The sequence below is a fragment of the Patella vulgata genome, chromosome 4 (assembly GCF_932274485.2).
Source record: "Patella vulgata chromosome 4, xgPatVulg1.2, whole genome shotgun sequence".
NCBI lineage: Eukaryota > Metazoa > Mollusca > Gastropoda > Patellidae > Patella > Patella vulgata.
Genome location: NC_065882.2, coordinates 75,918,397 through 75,941,319, shown reverse-complemented (window position 1 = coordinate 75,941,319; position 22,923 = coordinate 75,918,397). Strand labels below are relative to the sequence as shown.

At 35.2% G+C, this 22,923-nt stretch overlaps 1 protein-coding gene across 1 annotated transcript; it reads right to left on the bottom strand.

The window, feature by feature from the left end:
- Positions 1-5,140: 5,140 nt before the first annotated feature.
- Positions 5,141-12,632, bottom strand: LOC126819310 (beta-1,3-galactosyltransferase 5). Its single transcript, XM_050547292.2, has 2 exons — positions 12,478-12,632; positions 5,141-8,416 (listed from the first exon to the last, which is right to left on the bottom strand). Exon 2 carries the CDS (start codon positions 8,378-8,380, stop codon positions 7,181-7,183), a length of 1,200 nt encoding a protein of 399 aa, XP_050403249.1. The 5' UTR covers positions 8,381-8,416; positions 12,478-12,632; the 3' UTR covers positions 5,141-7,180.
- Between the last annotated feature and the right edge of the window lie 10,291 nt (positions 12,633-22,923).

Genomic DNA, 22,923 nt, shown 5'->3' with positions numbered 1-22,923 from the left:
TGATTCAATATTATATAACCAAGATTTAATCTATCAATTTTATCTGTGTTGAAATTGTGAGAGGTGAAGAGAGAGAGAGAGAGAAATGGGATTTAACATCCACTCGACACAAACTAGGTCATTTTGGGATTAACATATGGTTCAGTTTTATTTCAATAATTTGCTTGCGTGTAGGGGTCTTTAGCAGTGGGAGGAAACCAGAGGACCTGGATAAAACCCACGAGATTGGACAGACGACCCTACTCCTTGTCACATTTAACCAGGGAATCGAAACCACGCCAGTTGACTCAATGACTGACCTTATTATACAGCGTGCACATGCTAACCATTCAACCATCCACCCCACCCCCCAACACTCATTTTGAGAGGTACATTATCAAGAATATGTTTTTGGAAACGTTGGTCATTAATAAGCAGTAACAGTATTCCATAGAACTGTGTCCTGTCTTTTCTATAATGAATTTGATTAATGAAATTTAATGAGAAACTTGCACACAAAAGTCAATGAATGAATAATTGTTAAATACAATATAATGTACAAATTAAATATAATTACACATAGTCCACTAGTTCGGTTTATTAATGACTAACTAACAGTTAATTAATTTATTTTAATAATCATGAAAGTAGAATAAACATATGGCACAAAATATCCATTTCAATTAAATAGAAACTGACATTCTTAGAAATAGTTTATACTATAGTTCCATTATTATCATTTGGGCACTTAAACATACATTATGTAAAAGCTAAATCAGCCTATTGCAGGTCTTTCTTGAGGCCTGAAATGTTTTCTAAATTTTTAATTACACATTAATTAATATATCAAGGCCATAATCAACTCTCGATGGCATCAGATTTCCCCAATATTAAATAGATTAGAACAGTTCTGCCATATTTTGATTTAATTTAAAAATGGAGCGAGACTTAGCTTTGAACAACCAGTACGGTGGTTGAAATTATTGCACATGTCTTGTCAACCCTTCAAAGGCTAATATCTTAGCTCGCAATAGAGTAATTTGAATGAAATTTTCAAATTATTCATTTTACATGATCTATTTTCGAACTATTATAGCAAGAATGGCTAGGTCTGTATCTAAATCTTACATAATGTATCTTTAATTTGAGTTGATAAATTAAAGTTTTTATGAGACAATTTCCGTAGAAGTTTTTCTCCACGTAAATAACATAATAAAGTCAATCATATATCAGAGAATCTTCAAGTTCCTTAATGTTTTTTAAACATAATTTTCATAAATATTTAATAAATATAATCTCTAAAACCACACCGGTTGCTACACTATGTGAATCTAACTTTTAAATAAAACAAGAATATTTTTCTCTTCAGCAAAAAAATAAACTTATCTTAACAAAATACACAGTAATATCTAGCCCTATATACTGTATATGAAATAATAAAGCCATTTATGTCATTCTTCTTCTTCTTTAATATCGTTGCCAAAATTTACAAATAATTCCATTTATGAGATCGTTGGAAACATTCACACATTATAACATTAGCAAAAGACAGGCCTCGAGCCAATAAAACATCTTCTTCGGTCACTTGCTTATTTTCAAATACAAGTTTCAATTTCATTATTCCAGTATGGTACTAAAAATATGCAATTCATTTAAATAGATGAGTTCGAAATGAAATGAAATGAAATGGGGTTTAACGTCTTACTGTTCTGCTCCTATACTGGGCTAATGAAGACGGGCATATGCCATACAGTGTGCTATGAGGGAAATTTTGCCCGAGCAGCGGCACTATCGCCTACTATTACATGTATATCAAATTCCAACTGCCAAGGGATCTTTTACGTGCATTCCAATGTAGATGAGTTCGAACGGAATAAAACTAGTCGCTTCATGAGAGAAGTCTGGAATGGCTACTTACCACTCATTGATTTCTAATTTCATTTAAACAGAATTTTTTCTTTTTGATTTTTCTCACATATTTTGCCAAACCATCCTCTCCAAAAAGGATGATAGCAAAATTTAGTTAAAGAAAACAAATTATATTTTTATGGTCATTGGGTTAGGGCCGTCTAATGCTAAATATCATATACTACATAGATAAAGTATACATGTACCTTAGATTTAGTGAATACAAAATAATGCTTTACATAAACAAAAATAAACAATTCTACTAAATTCAATTAATTAGATGTTCATTTGTAAAAATACCTCCATACATGTATAATATTTAATGAGATACACAGGTAATAAATACCTCCATGATACTTCAGATGTTATTTTACAATGTAATAAACATTAAAGATCACACACACTTACATGTAGTTTGTCAAATATCATTTGATTACCATATTGATTATCGCACATGGTCGAACTCAACTCTTAAAATTACTTATTTCAGTAAAACCAAAAAATAAGAAAGCTTCAATCCTTTTTCGTAGCAAAGTGACTCAATTCAATAGAATATTGTGACCGTAATTTTTTTTCTCAATATTTTATACATTGTTTTATTGAACTATCAAATAACAACATGTTGAAGGTAACTTTCAATCATTTATCTGCTAGTGGGCCTTTAATCAATAGTAAATATGTTTAAGGCCTACTCACACCAAGATTGCCATGAAGTTTTGTGTAATCCAGTGTGAGAACATCTATGACTGGAAATCAGTTACATTGTGTGCCAAATGTTTTTTTTTTCACATGAAATCAGATGGTGAGCGAAAAAATATCTTGGGAGTGTAGTGGCCATAAATATATTTACTGGATTTGTTCACGATCAACACAGACATTACTGAAAATAATACAATTGTCAACATCTCATTCATAATAACATTAATCAATAAAATCTCTCAGTCACAACATTCTTTATATACATGTATATTTCATACATATTGTACGATCAGTTTTCCATGTCCAATTTCATTTTCTCTTTATTTGTAATACCTTTATATATTTATATATACAATCTACAATAAATAGCACAAATCTGTTTCTTCTATTGTCCACTCATTCAATCGGTTGTTTATATATATAAGACCTAATGACCACTGCCAACTTTAGCCATAATTGAAAATATATTATATAAATTTGATGTATAACAACAAGCCATTAGCTGATGTAAAAAGCCATTAGCTGATGTAAAAAGCCATTAGTAGACTGACGTTACCCACCTCAATAACCAGAGAAATAGATGACACTCCACTTATTACATGTACTTACGCATTGAGCTTTTTATAGAGAGAAAAATGGGGTTTAACGTAAACTCAACACAAAATAGGTTATTTTGGGACTAACATATGGTTCAATTTTATTTCAATAATTCGCTTGCGTGTAGGGGTCTTTAGCAGTGAGAGGAAACCGGAGGACTCGAGAAAACCTGCAAGGTTGGACAGGCGACCTACTCCTCGTCATGTACAACCAGGGGAATCGAAACCATGCCAGCTGACTCAATGACAGACCTTATGATAACCATTCGGCCATCCAACCCCCTCTTTTTATAGAGTATCTGGAATCAAATTGTTTATCACTCTGCATAACATAGCTGAAAATACTTATCATCGAACTTAGTCAAGGTACATGTATTAATTGAACTTAGTCAAGGTATATGTATTGATTCACTGATAATTGATTTTCTTTGAGTGTCATTTAGTATTTGAACAGTAAAACACTAAAAACTTACGTATGCAGAAAATGCTCATCATTGAACTGCGCCAAGGCCCTAACCTAAGGAAAAACTACACCAAGTTTGAACATTTTAGTCCAATTAGAAGTAGACTTATTGTATGACAAACACAGTGTGACAGACAGATGGACAGACAAATCCATTTTAATAGTGCCCTGGGCCCTTATTCACGAAAACTTAAACTAAGATACAATCGAAATTTTAAGAAATACTGCAATTCGATTGGCTGACCAGTAAAATCAATTTGCATATATCCAATTTGCATATTGGTCAGCCAATCGAATTGCAGTATTTCTTAAAATTTCGATTGTATCTTAGTTTAAGTTTTTCGTGAATAAGGGCCCTGGTTTCTTAGATAGGTGAAGGTCAAAAAGAAATTCCTTAAGCATGGAAGACAAAGATTTTCGATACACTTTTCAATGCCCAAGGCTACATATATTGAACAATAATTAGCTGCAAAAATTCATATTTAACAACAATTTTAAATATAGAATAGGTGGATCAAAGATTTTAATAATACACAAGCATCTCAAGAAATATTAAATTGTAATAAACAAAAATAAATCTTCCGTGGGTCCATACATAAACCTGAAAACCAGAGCCCTCGTTTCAATCATATCTACCGATCATGACTTATCGACTTAAAGAGCGCATCTACTGATCATGACTGATCGACTTAAAGAGCATATCTACCGGTCATGAATGATCGATTTAAAGAGCGTATCTACCGATCATGACTGATCGACTTAAGAGATTATCTACCGGTCATGACTGATCAACTTATACTTTTCAGTCCATTTACATGTAATAAAATTAGAATTTTAAATAATATAACCTCAAAACACAATAAATATATTATAATATATTGGGATATTCTTTGGAAAAATATATTTCTAATCCAGAGTAAATACAATACACAAATGATCGTCCGACTGGCAAATTTTTTAATTGAAAGAATTGTCAATAAACCATGGTCAAGAATTAGTTACTGTTATTATATATAGAATATTCAAACATTTTTATAAATCTGTTAATAATTGAATATCTGAAAAATATCTTATAACATTATGCAATGGATCCAACTTTCAAAATCTTTTTTCTTAATTCATAACTTTTGTGAGTCAGAATGTTTATGTATGGCCCCACAGAATCTGGATAACCTATTTTATGTATGCAGCCCAAATATTGATAAAACATTTGTACACAACATCAATACAACTAAACTTTCGTTTCATGTAGATGTTTTATATATTTAACACTAAAACCAAATAGATGAACAATAATATAATAAATATCCTATAATATATAAATATGAAGGCACGGTGATGAGTCATTCAATGACGCAGCAAAAAAGGTTTTTTTATGAACAAGTCATACTTGAGCTTGAAAAACAAAGAATCATAAAATTATTGCATGGTTTTAAATTTGAAATTACATTATTACTGTTTGTAGTACAAGTTATAGGAATTCATTAAATGGAAATTTTGTAAATTGTGTAAAATTTACCCCTATACATGGTAAGATTGAAAAAACGTAAATGTTGGGGTTAAACTCAGTGTAAATTAAGTTCACATAGATTTCATGCAAGAAAGCTGTGTGTAATAACCGTATACACCTTCACAATGCCTTCTTAATAAATTCTCTTCCCAAAAGCTGATTAAAATTAAAACCAAATGCACTCACAATTACGACACAAGTTAATGCGAGAGAGAGAGAAATGGGGTTTAACGTTCACTTGACACAATCTAGGTCATTTTAGGACTTACATATGGTTCAATTTTATTTCAATAATTCGCTTGCACGTAGGGGTCTTTATCAGTGGGAGGAAGCCGGAGGACCCGGAGAAAACCAACGAGGTACACGTTAATGCATCTGTGGACATGTATATCATTAATAGGACCAGTGAATTGTTACATGTATTATCAAAGTATCTGATTCTTTGTTTTTAACAATTTCAGCTTTTAATATTTACAAATATTGCATCATATTTTAAAGTATTAGTATATATTATTATATCTTCTTTGATTGGCATTTAGTAATTGAACAATTTTGTGGATACACAATTACTCAGTTTAATAGTAATAGCTTAGTATTAAACTGAGTAATTGTGTATCCACAAAATTACGCAGTTCAATACTAATAGCTTATAATCAGTATTAAACTGAGTAATTGTGTATCCATAAAATTGTACCTTGTGTTATATTATTATAGTACATTATCTACATCTGAAACAATGTACATGTATATATAAAAAGATCCTTATATGTTTTGACTGGCAGTACTGTTTAGCTTTACCCATAGAAATATTAATTTGGACCAAATATCAATATTTTCTTGGTTACTAAGGTTACGAGGTAATATTTTCTATGGGTAGAGTGTTTGAGCTTTCAGACCTATATCTGTGTTATTGTTTAAAATGAACCCCTCTCAAGTATTTTTTTTGTCTATACACGTACTAAAAGGTTTACAAATGAAGGATTGCGAATGTATGAATTGTGATGAAGGTACAGGCATGAATTGTGATGGTATTTAAAATTTAATGTTATAGTTTGAACAAATACCATCAATATTCATATCTGTACACATTCATGTACCTTCATCACAAATCATACCTTCACAATCCTTCATATCTTGTCTTTTAGCATAGACAGAAAATAAATCTGTTATCACCACACCATACTGTTACGTTACATGTATATGCATTAATGAGAAAAAGGGATTTTAAAATTTCATACTTTATAAATTATGAATCACTTGTAAAGGTAGGAGGTAGACTTGAAAGTATTTTACATTTAATAAATTCATCCGATAATACAAAAACTGAAAGGATCAAAATTCAAATGAAATTTCTCAATCTAAAGTTGACGTAATGTACATGAGGATTGTGAGGAATTATTGAAGCGTATATCATGATGAATAATTTTAAACTATTTATTGAGCTACTATTTTGCATTGTTACGACTGACTATTATGATTTAAACTGTTGCATTGACATACATTTTAATGACTTGCTTTACAGTTGAACGGTTGCTTTCATGTACATATAACATGTGACCTGTAATAGCGAAATGTATATCCAACACCCAACCTTTTATTACATGTAGATGATGACCTACTTAAACTGACAATTACAAGTTACACGTATTAAAAGAGGATAACAAGCTGAAATATCGCAGGAATGAAAATAACTCTGAGTCTCTGGGCACTGTTTCCCGAAATCTTAACTAAAGATAAAATCAAAATTTTAATAGATACTTCACATTTGATTGGCTAAGTACAAAAATCAATCTAATATTATCCAATCAAATTAGTAAAATTTGGATTTTATCTTAATTAAAATTTCGTAAAACAGGCCCCTGGCATCTAAAATCTTCTTAATGAAAACCTCCAGCATGCACCAACAACCCTGGCATCAAATATCAAACTTCCAGCATGCACCAACAACAGTCTTCATCTTTTATATTGTCAATAAGCACTTAATTAAAAAAAATAAAACCAGTATGCAATGAGAAACGGACATCCTTAAAACCAAGTTGTTTCTTCTTCATCACCCGGACATTTGGACTTGGCTATCAACATATTATGATGCATGACAGACTGGCGATCAGGTTCGACATTATGAGTTACGAACATATACAAATAATTACATATTGATAAACCGGAACTAAACGGCATAAATCGAGCACTTGTTTTAGGATCTACACGTAAGGCGTCTATCACAATCCCCGTGTAGGCATCTTCTACAGGAATGGGAGTATGATAACGACATTCGTCCACAACCTTTGCGATAACATCCTGAGACATGATATAACCTGTACCGCTAGCGTACGGAGGATAGGTATTAGCCGCATAATCGTCTTTCGAGACTTTCCATTTACTAAAATTATTTCGTATAACTTCTCGTTTATCCACTTCTAAAAATATTTTGCCAACGTACAGATTTGTTGTCTTTGTGTTGTGAGTTGTTAGAAACCTGTAAACAAGTTTCGTATTTACAAAACAGTCATCGTCTGTTTTCATAACATATTCTAGAGGACAATAGGTCCGACTCCACGTAAACGAATTAAAAACTTTGTAGGTGAGATTTCTATAAGAATCTATGTAGCTGCCATGAAGAATATCCTGATAGTGAGCTTTTTCTCGCGCCACCGATTCCATCATGCTTTGATTATTACTGGCACCTATCAAAAACACACACTGCCACGAATCCTTCGAATGCTCTGAAGCATAAGGATTACACCATGTTTTTCTGATAGCTGTTCTGCGATCTATGTTCCCAGGTGCTGTGGTAATAAGGACTAGAAATTTAGCGGTGGCGACACATTTGGGCATATCTGATGGCTTTCTATCATACTCACCAGGATTCCATATTGGTATCCGCATCTGTGTCTTGCCAGTCAACTGGTCATCACTGGTAATTGTTTGTAAATTAGAATCTCTAGCCTTAAATTTCACTCGTTTAGCGCGACTATTTTGAAGATCGAGAGAAGCTCGTTTCCGGGCGATGTGCATTTTTCGATCAACTTGGTAGAGTATAACGCTGTATGTGATAATAAAAGCGATAACAATGAGGATGAGGCTGCCCAGAGATATTTGTAATAAATCTCTTCGCGTTAAACGTTTTGGTGCCATCACATTAAGCACCAGTACCTCGACAAACACATCTGGTTTACCACTGGAACCACCAAGCTTAAAAAGCTTCAGTAAGTTCTTTCTCAGCATGATGCTGAAATTAACCTCCAGTCATAAAATTGCATTCTGAAAAAAACAAAATTACACAATTCTATATTTGTCTGGATTAACTTACATCTATGACATTTAGTTCTTAAAGCCGCATGATATAAGATTTAGATAAAGATCTGGTCGTTCTTGCTATAAAAGGTCGAAAATAGGTAATGAATATAGAAAATTTCATTTAAATTACTTTATTCTGTGCAAGTAACGTTGCTACGAAAGGGAGAGAGAAATGGGTTTTAACGTCCACTTAACACAAATTAGGTCATTTCGGGACTAACATATGGTTCAATTCCTTGCGTGTAGGGGTATTTAGCAGTGGGAGGAAATTGGAGGACTCAGAGAAAATCCACGCGGTTGGAACATTGCTAAGATAATAATTAATCTATGTCAAAACTTCAAACAGTGATAATGTCTGTCAGAATAAAGTAATTTGAATAAAATTTTCAATATATTAATTTTGAATAATCTATTTTGGAACTATTATAGCAAGAAAAGCCAGCTCTTTATCTAAATCTTACATGTAATGCATCTTTAACTGAGATGAGAGAGAGAAATGGAGTTTAACGTTCGCTCAACACAAACTAGGACATTTCAGGATAAACATACAATACAGTACCGGTATGTACAATGTTTTTTTCAATAATTCCCTTAGGCGTTGGGGTCTTTAGCAATGGGGGGAAAGAGAGAGAGAGAGAAATGGGGTTTAACGTCCACTTGACACAAACTAGGTCATTTTGGGACTAACATATGGTTTAATTTTATTTCCATAATTCGCTTGCGCGTAGGGATCTTTAGCAGTGGGAGGAAACCGGAGGACCTGGAGAAAACCCACGAGGTTGGACAGGCGACCCTACTCCTTGTCACGTACAACCGGGGAATCGAAACAATGCCAGTTGACTCAAGACAGACTTTATGTATGATACAGGGAGCATGTGCTAACCATTCCGCCATCCACCCCCCCCAGCAATGGGGGGAAACCGGAGGAAATGAAATGAAAACCCATGAGGCCGACAGACACCCAACTACAAACTTCTGATCAAAACCAGGCCACTTAACCCAATGAAAGACCTTATGATCTAAAGTGCACTTGACCACCTCATGCCAAAACATATATGAAGAAATTGTGAATATAATTTAACCGAGATTTAAATAATATGAAGAAAGTGTCAATATAGTCTGTATGACGTCAAGACAAGGTAACAGATGTATAGAACACAGAATCGGTCATAGGCCTATAAATTAAGTTTCACAGACCTAATTTAAATAATTCATTAATCAATATTCATACGGTATTAATTTCCTGTCATTGATTTCATTTTATGAATGAATACAATTAAAAGAAAATCGTATATATATATATATATATATATATATATATATATATATGGTCATTAAATATTGAAAATAGATGGATTAATTTACTTTTAAAATACATGTAGTGCATGTACATGTACGTTCACTATGTTCTTGTCTAAAATACATGCCTCTATACTACTGGATCATTCAATATGATGTATCTCCATGTCTAGTATTACACAATATCCACATGTACAGAAAAATAATCAGTTCCTTTCTTGATGTACATTTGTAAATATCTGGGAAGTTAAATGGATTTTGACTTTAATATAACATTAAAATACTGTTACCGGTACAAGTTGTGTTTACATGTACGAGTCGCAAAACTTGAGGATTATTTAAAGGTTCGAGTTGGTGTCTTGTCACTTTTTTTTGACAAAAAATATGGTCCAAAAATTGCATTCGGAATATTATTTGACATCAAAACTGTACATTGAATTGTCATAAAAAGTGTTATTTTCCCTGTAAACATCAAAAATCAGTTTCAAAATTGTTGATTTCATTATTAAACAATATTGCCTTATTTGTTGCGGTGGGTAGAAAGAACGCATTCAAAAACTAATCAAAATTATGAAATCTGATTTTTGATCATATATTTGCTTAATTTCACTCCCAAAAAATTGATAAAAATCTTACAAATCTAAAAAATTATATATTACCAAAGAGCAGCTTTAATTCGCTATTCTACTATATTATATGAATAAATATAATGAACACTCTTTGATGAAGCCATAAATACTTGGAAATGTTAGAATTATTGATTGATTTATGGTTCTACAATGACTTTAAAAAAGACAAACTTTCTTATACCAGTGCATAGATCTAACGACAAACAAGCTACATGTAGGTTCCAAATAATGCTAGCATCTCATATTATAAAGGCCTATATATTTACCTTCAGTATAAACAATAAAAAAGGCAATCTTATAATATTGCTTCTAGCAATGTCCAAATTTGCCTTGAGCATGATGTTAAGGACACACTTCAAACCAATATAGACCTACACAGGTAATATTGATGGCGTCTCATTTTTTGGTTTACATAAAAGCAATGCATAGTCATATTATAAAGGCCTATATATTTACCTTCAGTATAGACAATGAAAAAGACAATCTTATAATATTTCTTCTAGCAACACATAAATTTGCCTTGTGCATGATGTTAAGGACACACTTAGAGCCCATTTGGATCTTAATAGGTAATTTTGATGGCGTCTCATTTTTTTTGTTTACATAAAAGCTATGAATAGTCAAAACATAGGCCTATATATTTACCTGACAATAAAAATACAATCTTATTGTAGTGCTTCAAGTGACTAACAACCTTACCTTGAACAGGATGTCAAGGACACACTTCAAGCCCCTATAAAACTAGTGTCCCGTTTTTCCTTATTTACATAAGAAATGAAGTCATAATATACATATATTTACTTTGTGTATAGACTAGTACTTAACTGTGACCTACTAAAACGTAAAATAGCACTGACCGAAGGCTTATTTTACATCAGTATATAAATAAATCAAGTGTACTATATGCCCCAGGCAATTAGTGCGTTTAACCAACATCACTTTCAACATATATCATGGATTGGAAAATCTGTTTTTTTATAGATTTTTGTCATGGACAAACTTCTAGGCCTTGTTTCTAGGTCTAGATAGGCCTATTCTATGTATTCAAAACAAAGAGATTGCATAGACTAGTGTGTAGTTCAACTTTTACTAGAACTCGGGACTGACCTTAAACTAATCGCTCCCAACTGGACCCTATGATAATCTTGTTCAAGTAAAATTGTATGTTGTATTAAAAGGGAGTCATTTTCATTAAATTATTAATTAATTAAGCCTTTTTCAAAAACCAACTCTGGTGATAGATCTTTCGCAGCTGGTGCTCCGAAGTTATGGAATTCAATACTGTATCAAACGAAACCAAAAGTGCAAATTCTATTAAAGGTTTTAAAAAGTACCGTATTTCAAAACTGAACTTTTTAATCAAATATACAACTGATTGAATACGGTATAGCGGTGTGTGTGTCAGACTTTTACCATGTGTACTAAATAATGTTCTCCGTTTTTTGTTTATGTCTTTTATTATGGATAAATGTGTTGTGATTGTTGTAATTTTATATTAGTTGTACTAATGTAAAGTGCCCAAGAGCAACTCGCTGAGTTGAATTGTTGGCGCTATATAAATCAATTATTATTATTATTATTATCATATTATATGAAATTTGTACTGCCACTGGTCTGCCCTGTAAGACTAAGAGCCCATTTCTGACTTGGCAGATACTAATTAATTAGTAATACTAATCCCATTTGGAATTTAGAAGAAAATTCCAAATTGGATTAATATTATACCCCATGCCTTGGGATCATAACATGGGGTAATCCTGCCTTATGTAGACTAAGCCTAATCTCTGTAGTGTGGCGCAAAATTATCATTACAGACATCTCAAATGTACAATAACAAAGCCATCAAAACCGTTTTTATTCTTCTTAGGCTTGTTTGTTACCAAAATGAAAATATCTGCAATAATCAGATCTATTAACATATTTATTAATATTTGTTTCAAATAAATTGCCCTGAATGACAAGAAACATTAACGTCCCGGCCGATGGTCACATCAAGTTCAACCACTGTGGTTAAGTAATAGTAATAGGCCTACTATTAAAATTATCTCATCCGACATTATCACCGTGACACTTAACGCTGTTTTATGACCTACTTACAATTTATGAAGGTGAATTCCCATTCCTTGACATTTTATCGAATTGCTATCTTCTAAAAGCACACTGGTGATCCACAATCCAAATGATTTGTCAACAGGATCGTTGAGCTTTCAGATAATATGACGATATTGTCAATTACTGATCCACATCGGAGGACTACGTCCCCCTTCTCCGAGCTTTTGCCATATTATGGATACCACGTGACTAAATGTCAAGGTCCTCTGGAGGTTAAAGCATATTTATAGTTCGCCCTTTCTATTTAATGCTTTTCTGTTATTCTCTTTTTTTGTTACCTCTCTTTTAATAATATAGGTTGAGTTCTATAAGACACGCAACCTTTAAATTTTTCTATATCGGCTTCGTTTTAATTGCAGATATGTTATCGATCAAACCTCATTTTGCCGCGCGTGGAGGTGTGTCAACACGTGGCGAATCGTAGTTCAGAATTCCACGTGTTCTGAATTTTAATCTATTATTATGAATCAAATCTGGAATGGGCGTGACAAAAATGTCCATTAAAAGTTTTATTTTATCACGCAAAACTTTTTTCCAAAATTGGACCTAATGGACAAAGAACTCTAGCTATTTCTATTAGACATCAAATTCTACTTGGTCTAGCCTACAGGGCGCGTGTTCCATTGTAGTTCGCTCTATTGAGCATATGGAAAACAAATTTGAATCCAATTTCTTTTGAACTAAAATAGATTTGGGAATATAGCATAAGAGAGAGAGAGAGATTTAATTGAGAGAGAGAGAAATAAAATGAAATGAAATGGGGTTTAACGTCCTACGGTTCTGCTCCTATACTGGGCTAGACGGGCATACGCCATACAGTGTGCTATGAGGGAAATTTTGCCCGGGCAGCGACACTATCGCCTACTCTTATATCGAATTTCAACTGGCAAGGGATCTTTTACGTGCATTCTAATGTATACACGGGACCTTGGTTTTTTGTCTCATCCGAAGGACTAGACAGCTGTCCTTGTCAGGCCCTCCGTTCTGCACCACTGACAAGGGGAAACCACGTCGGAAGAGAGAGAGAGAGAGATGGGGTTTAACGTCCACTCGACAAAACTAGGTCATTTCGGGAGTAACATATGGTTTAACTTTATTTCAACAATTCGCTTGCGCGTAGGGTTCTTCAGCAGTGGGGGGAAATCGGAGTACCCGGAGAAAACCCACGAGGTTAGACAGGCAACACTACTCCTTGTTTCGTACGCCAGTTGACTCAATGACAGACCTTATGATACAGCGCACACACGCTAACCATTCGGTCACCCAACCCCCCATTTTAATTGAGAAGGCTAGGTCAATTGTAAGAAACATCAATATCTTAGATTAATTTCCGGTCAGCTGGGGAATTGGAGTAGAGCTACCTTTTATTTTGTAGAATTTAGTGATCGGTTATTGGGAGCCGTAAAAGTCATTTGCAACCGACTATGAACATCATCTTATAGTCTTGGGTTAAGAAATACCTTTCCAGAATGTTAGTAAACATATGAGCCACTCCAGGGACGGACTGGGGCCAGATACCATGAGTCTGGTGGGTGAAGTGCCCCCAGGGCTTTTTAGGGTATATCTTTATCTCAAGAGACGACTTTGTTTATATACCAATTCATAAAAAAACGAAGTAGATTCAAGGCTAAAAAGCCCCTCCCCCCAGCAACCCACGCAAGAACATAAACGTCTTTAGGGTCCCCAAAGCCTGCCATACTATCAGGCACCTTCTCAGCCCATGGGTTTCACACTAAAGGATTAGTTAAGATTCTATCTGTATAAAACCTGTACATATCCCTATATGGTTTACATTGCTAAAATAAAACACAGAGAGAATCATCCTGGAAACATGTGTGAAGTGAAAAGTAATCGTGTTCCATAAAACTGTCATTTGCAGACCCCCCCCCCCCCAATATATATTTCACGGCTACGCCTGTGTCTCAGCCAATCCCGAACACCCATTTCCACTTACTCCAGGACACCTTCACCCCTTACTAGAGCCAAATTGGCCGTACTACAGGCATATACGTCACTAACTAAAATACATGGATACCCTGGACCTGTGATTTTATTTTTCCCTTCCATTAGTGAACGTATGTTCAGAATATACGTTGCAGTGATATTAGTTCTAAAAATGATATTAATAATCAAACAAACAAACAAATTTCCAACTTCTGATACTGGATATGATAATACTGTTTATAATATGATATGAGATATATTTACATGGTAATTACATATCACATGATGCCGATAATGCAAGCTACGGTGATGAAGCACTTATAATTATATAGGGGGGTTGGATGGCCGAATGGTTAGCACGTGCTAAGGTTGTACGTGACAAGGAGTAAGGTCGCCTGTCCAACCTCGTGGGTTTTCTCCGGGTCCTCCGGTTTCCTCCCAATGCTAAAGACCCCTAAGCGGAAGCGAATTATTGAAATAAAATTAAACCATATGTTAGTCCCGAAATGATCTAGTTTGTGTCGAGTGGATGTTAAACCCCATCTCTCTCTCTCTCTCTAGATATTATAGATATTATATCTAATTTAATAAATTCTGTCATAAAGATTGGTTGGGTAATATAGTCTTAATGGGTTAGTACCCAGATACATCCCTACAAAATATTAGGTTGAATCAGTTCATACCTACCTGGCAAATTAGAAAAATATTTGTTTTAATAGAAAAATACTCAAAAAATGAGCTATTTTGGCACTAGATTTGGATATTCTGTTATTCGGACAATAAAGTTTTCAAGACGATCGATTAAGATTTGGGGACTGTAGGCGACACACGGACACGCAAAAAGAAAATGGGCGTAGCTCCGTCCCTGGGGGTTTGGCATGCCCTTAGAACAATAGTGATGATGCCTAGGGTATAAGGAATAAGTATGCAAAGTTTGACCACAAATAAAGCTAGTGGCCCTGATCGTATTAATAACAAAATATTAAGTAAAATTTTCAATCTTTGTCAGCAAAATGCAACTTTTCCCAACAAATGGAAAATGGCAAAGAATATTTAAGAAGGGCGATGCACATCATTGTTGTAACTATCGGCCTATATCCTTGTCTAGTACCTGAGTGTATTTATTCATAACTTTGTTCTCACTCATGATATATTAAAGCTGAACTCCGATTACAAAACTGCAGAAATAATTAAATAATTCCAATTTCTATAGAACTAACATGGGCGTTTGGTCGTGTGTGGCACAAAGGTCTACTACATAAACTAAATGCCATTTCATAAAGGGTAAATTAGTTTCACTCATCGAAAACTATTTACAAAATCGGAAACAGGCAGTTGTTCTTAATGGTGAATATTCCAAGTTAAAAACTGTATCTTCAGGAGTTCCCCATATTGTTGTTGTCAGGGCCCTTGCCAGTCCTTTGACTAGTGATCAGTTTTACGTTAGCAGCTATCTGTTTAAGTCTACCTCTGCGTTTAACGAATAACTTTTTAGTATAATACCCGTGAAAAATGACAATAATTAGGCGTGGTTCATCTCTGTAGTCAGAGGTGTGCCCCACGCGGTGGCTACGGTTAATATCGTTAAATCGTTGGTTTGGATGCCCACACAAATGAGCTCCCCAACGTGCTGGCCATAAATACTCTTAAGTATTGATATTGGTATAGTTATTGTCAAATACAGGTTTTCAAGGAAGAATTGTACAACTAGACAAGTCTGACACTTAGTAAATAAGACAAATAGGAGACTGGTCTTTACCCCAATGTTACCAAATTTCACTCCACACACGAAAAGTCCCTGTGAGCACATGGACAGTCAACAAACCGAATTTGATTTAACTATATTATCTATCACAATCCACATTAAACCCTGTCTATGCACAAAATATCACCATAGTCCCAAATAACTTGAAGATTTATTCCGGAGCAGAGCACAACACACTACCTTCCGACATCTTGCCTGTATCAGTAAGTCACTAATTTTAATTTAAGTGCGTGAGATATGTGAACCCAATCATTAGTTAATGATATAATATAATGCTATTATTAATTTAAAGGCAAAAAGTCTACAATAGTCTTACATTCCTCCCTTTCTTAAGATTTTTTGTCCAATATTAGGTAAAAGATCCCATGAAACTTTACAACGACCATACCAACATCTGTAGCTTTATATAAGTATTCATACATGTAGCACGGGTCTCGCCATCGATATTATATTACCCCCACTGTTTTAAGATTTGTGAGACATTATCAGGTAGGAGACCCTTAAAAACTCTCATTTACTAAACCATATAATTATATAACTATTCATGTAACATGCAAATATATACGATTATTATACGATAAACATACAAGATTACATATGATCAAAATGTGCTTCAATCTGTTTAAAGAAAACACAAATAAACAAAAATCAAAATAAAGTTCATCACTGCCCTTCAAAGTCCAATATAATAATTCACTTTAACCTGAACACAACTAAAATCTAAATGTCCGTTGATTCTTCGGGTGTTCTAATCTCTGAACACTATACTACTGCACTTTTAATTTAAAAAGTTCAGTTTTCACTTTAAATTCTGCAATTCATCATCTTGAATTTCCATTGGTCTGTTTCAGCTACCATAAGTCTCCACAATGTAAACTTTCTTTTTCTGCTAAATAAGAATTCTCAAGTTAATCACCAGGTCCCGACTTCTAAGAATTTTCAATCAGCACTTCTTTTGATGACTGGTTAGACGAATCAAAACATGTCATTGCCATCAGACCAAGAACTAACTATTCCTAATTTAAGATAATTATTTTAATATTAGTCTAACATTATTATTCCTAAAAATTATCATTAAATCTTACTCTTGAATCAAAATTAAACCTTCATTTATTTATTAATAAACATGGATGTGTATCTTTAATCTTCAGAATTCTAAAAAAAAACGTATTTTTTTAAAAAAAAATTATATATCTACAAACTTTGTCCTCTTGGCCTTAACTCGGTAATCTACAATTTAATAATTTCTCTTTTTTTATAATTCCGCCCAAACAATCATATTGTTATCTTACCATCAGTATCTAATATTTGGACCTAAACTATTTAGGAGATTAATACGGTGGCCCATATACGATTAAAGACTTCCTGTTTCATATTTAGAGTGGGTTTATTGTCCATTTAACCATGCTTGAGTCATTACAACACGAGACACGACCGTTTTAATTTCTGTTTTACATGTCCGCCAAAACAATTATATTGTTACCACGCGCCACTGAAAGTATAAAACAAGCCGGACCCTTGCCTATCCCAACACTAGTGTTACCAATCTGTTTCACAGAGTCTAATCCCCGGTTGTACGTGGCAAGGAGCAGGGTCGCCTGTCCAACCTCGTGGGTTTTCTCCGGGTCCTCCGGTTTCCTCCCACTGCTAAAGACCCCTACGCGCAAGCGAATTATGTAAATAAAATTAAACCATGTGTTAGTCCCGAAATGACCTGGTTTGTGTCGAGTGGACGTTAAACCCCATTTCTCTCTCTCTCTCTCTCTCTTTCACAGAGTCTTCTGTAATATGTTTTAGAATTTAATTTGTCGGTGGAAAAAAGTTAATATTTGAGACTCATTATGTCGCATTGATGTCATCCTTATTGGTGATTGTAGAGGCCTAGCGAATATTCACTGCTGACGGGCGCCATTTCAACTAATCCACAATAGCTCCCATAGTATTTATTCTAGGATGATAATTTGGGTGTCTAACCGTATGTTTCCGGGGTCAAGGAATATACTGAAATCGTTCATTATGTTGTCGGGTGATTACATGATAGTAAAACCAAAATGCCAGGCAATATGGTCCTTTAACTCGTTAGCGGCCGTTGAGGATTAGTATTTATTTATCTAGAAACAAACTATATATTTCTGGATATAGGAGCATATGAGTGATACGATAACACCACATACGTGCCTAGGTTAAGGACATTAAATTGAGAATATTACAACCGGTCAACTTGATCCGGACTCTGTCATATACTATTCAAAAAAAGTAGGGGATATTTGATTTTGGGGGCATAATATTAAAATATGCAAATGACTACGAAAAAAGTCACTATAGAACCTAACAGAAGAAACATTTCCAGTTACATGTGACGCCCAAACGCACCAATAGCTACCGCATGGAATGCAGGTGATGCGTGGGATCATCATGGGGGTCCAACCCAAGATTTGCACGACTCTGACTTTGAATGTTACAGTCATTGTGGCATTGAATTCCAGGGTGGAAACATCAGTTTAATTGTTTTAGTGACCAGAAAACAAATTTTGATATGCGTCGGCTTACCCAAAATGAAAGGTTACGTGCCCTTGGCATGCTACAGATCGGCACAACACAGGCGGTTGTGGCGCGGACGATGAATGTTTCTCAGTCTGTCATAAGCAGGCTATGGTCCAGATACCGTGATACACAATCTGTACAGGACAGACCACGCTCAGGTCGACCAAGGGCGACAACTCAAGCCCAGGATCGATTTATCCGTACCTTGGCCTTGAGAAATCGTGTCATCACAGCAAATCAGATCAGCGCTCGTCTTCAAACAGACACTGGTGTGAGAGTGAGTGGCCAGACGATTCGGAATCGACTGCATAGGGGTCACCTTCGCGCCCGACGTCCTCGCGTGATCCCTTGTTTGAGAGATCATCACATTCAGGCAAGACGTCGTTGGTGTAGGGATCGTCAACACTGGGATAATCGACGCTGGAGCAATGTGATGTTTTCAGATGAGTCAAGGTTCACTGTTGATTTTTTGGACAGACGTAGGAGGGTGTGGCGTCGTCGAAACGAGCGCTTCCAAGACGTTAACGTCATCAGACATGATCGATTTGGGGGTGGTTCTGTTATGGTGTGGGGAGGCATCACTGTTGCTGGAAGAACGGCTTTACATGTTGTTGCAGGGCGTGTTACAGGCCAGTACTACCGGGACAACATCTTGGCAGTCCACGCTGTGCCGTTCGCACGACGTCATGGCCGCCGTTTCATCTTCCAGGATGACAACGCAAGATGTCACAGGGCCAGGATCGTTACAGGTTACCTCCAACAACAGAACATCACCACATTACCTTGGCCAGCACTGAGTCCCGAACTCTCCCCCATCCAGCATGTCTGGGACATGCTTGGACAGAGGTTACGTCAACATCAACAACGTCCTGCCAATGTCCAAGAACTTGCTGCTGCGTTGCAACAGGAATGGGACAATCTGGACCAAAATGACCTTAGACGTCTCATTAGGAGTATGCCACGTCGGATCAATGCTTGTTTGGCAAACAGAGGAGGATTTACCCGTTACTGACTTGGTTGTGATGCTGTGGTAACTTTGCTGTTTGACCCCGGGTATCATTTTACCCTTATAATGGTCAGTCTGTGCCTTACTTAGTCTAACGATCATTTGGAATAAATCGATGAATGTGAACTTCATTTCATTTTGTCATTTGTTTCTTCGTCAGTTTCATTAGGTGACTTTAATAACACTTAAAAATCAAATATCCCCTACTTTTTTTGAATAGTATATATATAGCTCATCAATCAGATATGGATGCAAGAGAGACAGCTCATGTAGTACGTGTGCTTGTAGGGATGGCTTAGAATATAGAGTATTTTGCGCTTGTGCTGTCACAGGTTGCAGCCAGAAACACAACTATAAAGGATTTAACTGAATATTACCTAGTTTTGTTGAGGTTCTGTTCGTTTTTTGTGGGTAGAATGTCCAGAAATATATAGTTTGTCTCTAGATAGTTTGTAACGAGTTACAAGACCATGTTGTCTGGCATGTTTGATTTTATTATCATCTTATCACCCCACAACATAATGAACGATTTCAGCGTATTCCTTGACCCCGGAAACATATGGTTAGACAACAATATTATCATCCTAGAATAAATACTATGGGAGCTATAGGGGATTAGTTGAAATGGCGCCCGTCTTGGACGCCATCTTGAATTTCTCAAAACGCTCAAGTATAACCGAGGTTCACCAGGCAGATCCTGAAAAAGGACACCATAGACTACCAAAATCTATCATAAAAGAAACTTTGTATACAATTTCCAGGTTCAGCAATAGTTCTGCTGGACTAAATAGAACTTATGTTGGGAGCAAATGTTTGCGCACCCATTCACTCGGAACACAATCTATATTTATATAAACATCAAAATGAGAATATACTTGGCTTTTAATTACACTTTTTAACATGTTATAATAGCACACACACAGACGACGAAAGTAGACAATTATATTGAATAGCGCTTATACATTTTAAAGCAATATTTAATGAAACAAAATAACAAATGAAATGAAATGGGGTTTAACGTCCTATTGTTCTGCTCCGAATTGGGCTAATGAAAACGGACATACGCCATACAGTGTGCTATGAGGGGAAATTTTGCCCGGACAGCGGCACTACGGCCATTCTTATATCGAATTCCAACTGCCAAGGCATGTTTTACGCGCACGCCTGTGTGTAAACGGGACCTCGGTTTTTCGTCCCATCCAAACGGCTAGACAGCTGTCCTTGCCAGGTCCTCCGTCATGCATCACTGACAAAGGGCCGGGAAACACGTCGGAAATACAAGGCTATTAAAATATGTAGTGCCGGCCATAGTGCCGCTGTCCGGGCAAAATCTCCCTCATACCACACTGTATGGCGTATGCCCGTCTTCATTAGTCCAGTCGGAGCAGAACACTAGGACGTTTACCCCCCCCCCCTCCCTCACTCCCCCCCCCCCTCTCTCTCTCTTTCTCCAATCGATGAAGAAAAGTAGAAGTAGGGTGTCAAACCCCATCTCGTTTCGAGTCATGTCACTTATATCTGTCTATCATTATTAGAATATACTAATAGTAATAGGTAGACCGTGACCTGTAATTAAATCATAATTGAATCAAATTGAATTTGTGTTGCAATGTTTGAATAAAATCAAAATGGCCGTGGGCGAAATGCGCAGACGGTAACCTTTATTTTGATTTCTGTTAAAAATAGATGTGGTATATGGATGGGTGTGATATATGTAATTCGTTCGGTGATTCCCATTTATTAAAGACTAAAACATCACGTGTATAATTATATTAATAGTTAGTACATAGGAATATTATCTATAAAGACCAATCACGCGACAAACTAAACCCTGAAGTAAATACGCTTATCTTAAATATTGAAGTTATCACTCCTGTCGTTATAAGTTGATCATTTCGATCAAACTGATGAATTTCACGTCACTGTTAAACAGATCTCGCCACTACTGAGTTCCAAATACAATGGCTTCTCTTCATGACGGTTCCTTATTTTGTATCACGGCATCGGAACTTCCCACCAATACCAGTTCCCATGCCAACTATAGAGATATTTATTCTTATGTGAGTTTAGCTTCGGCAAGTGTAGGGTTGGTTGGATCTCTAATTCAGTTCATTGCTTGGATTATCAGCACATGTCGTTTAGAAGAAGGGGAACATAAACACGCCTTTGTGAATCCCATAATCATTATCTGTTTAGCGCTTGCCAACTTTTTAACCTGTATAGGTAAGCATTACCATTATCTACTTTTCACCTATTTGTTTAAAGTTACAATTTCATATTTTCTAAGAAAGTCAAAACATAATTATTTTTATGTCTTTTGCTCAATAGGTTGTCAACTCACTATTATACGATCTTTCTCACACTTAAAAATCTTCACATCGGAAATAATAACACATTTACCTCCGAATTACCTCCCTTGTTTTCTATAGCTATCTTTAAACGTTTGAATTTGAAGTTAAAAATGATATTTTTGCCAATTTCTCAACTGGCAATAGTGAATTATAGGTTTAATAGGATTATTCTTTAACAAAGTAGGACTATTTATAGATACCATCTATTTTAGGGCTTTATTTTAATACATTTTAAAAATATAACTTAAAAATATGAAATTGTAACTTTAAACATTTATTATTATTATTTTCTATATAATAATATAATCTCTATTAAAACTCAAAAACTCACTAATAGTTAAAGTTCTACAGCGATAACGTTTGACAATCAATTGCCCATGTTCTCCTCCTTGAGGAAGTATTCCTCACATATTATGAGTCAAACACATTACGAATCATTAACACCTCCTTGACAATTCATTCAATTCTGAATTCTCAACAAACTATATTCATGGTCAGCGAAGCAGAATGTCTAAGAGTTAATGAAGATAACGTTATAAACAAGCATAGTCAACCCCTATTCTTCGTCATTCTTCGTAAACTGTGCGTGGGGCTAGCGAATATTTTGATGGGCGTACTAGGAAAGCCACTACCCAGGCACGGGCTTATTAATTAGACCTCTTCACGAATTAATGAAGATAACGTTATAAACAAGCATAGTCAACCCCTATTCTTCGTCATTCTTCGTAAACTTTGCATGGGGCTAGCGAATATTTTGAAGGGCGTACTAGGAAAGCCACCACCCAGGCACGGGCTTATTAATTAGACCTCTTCACGAATTA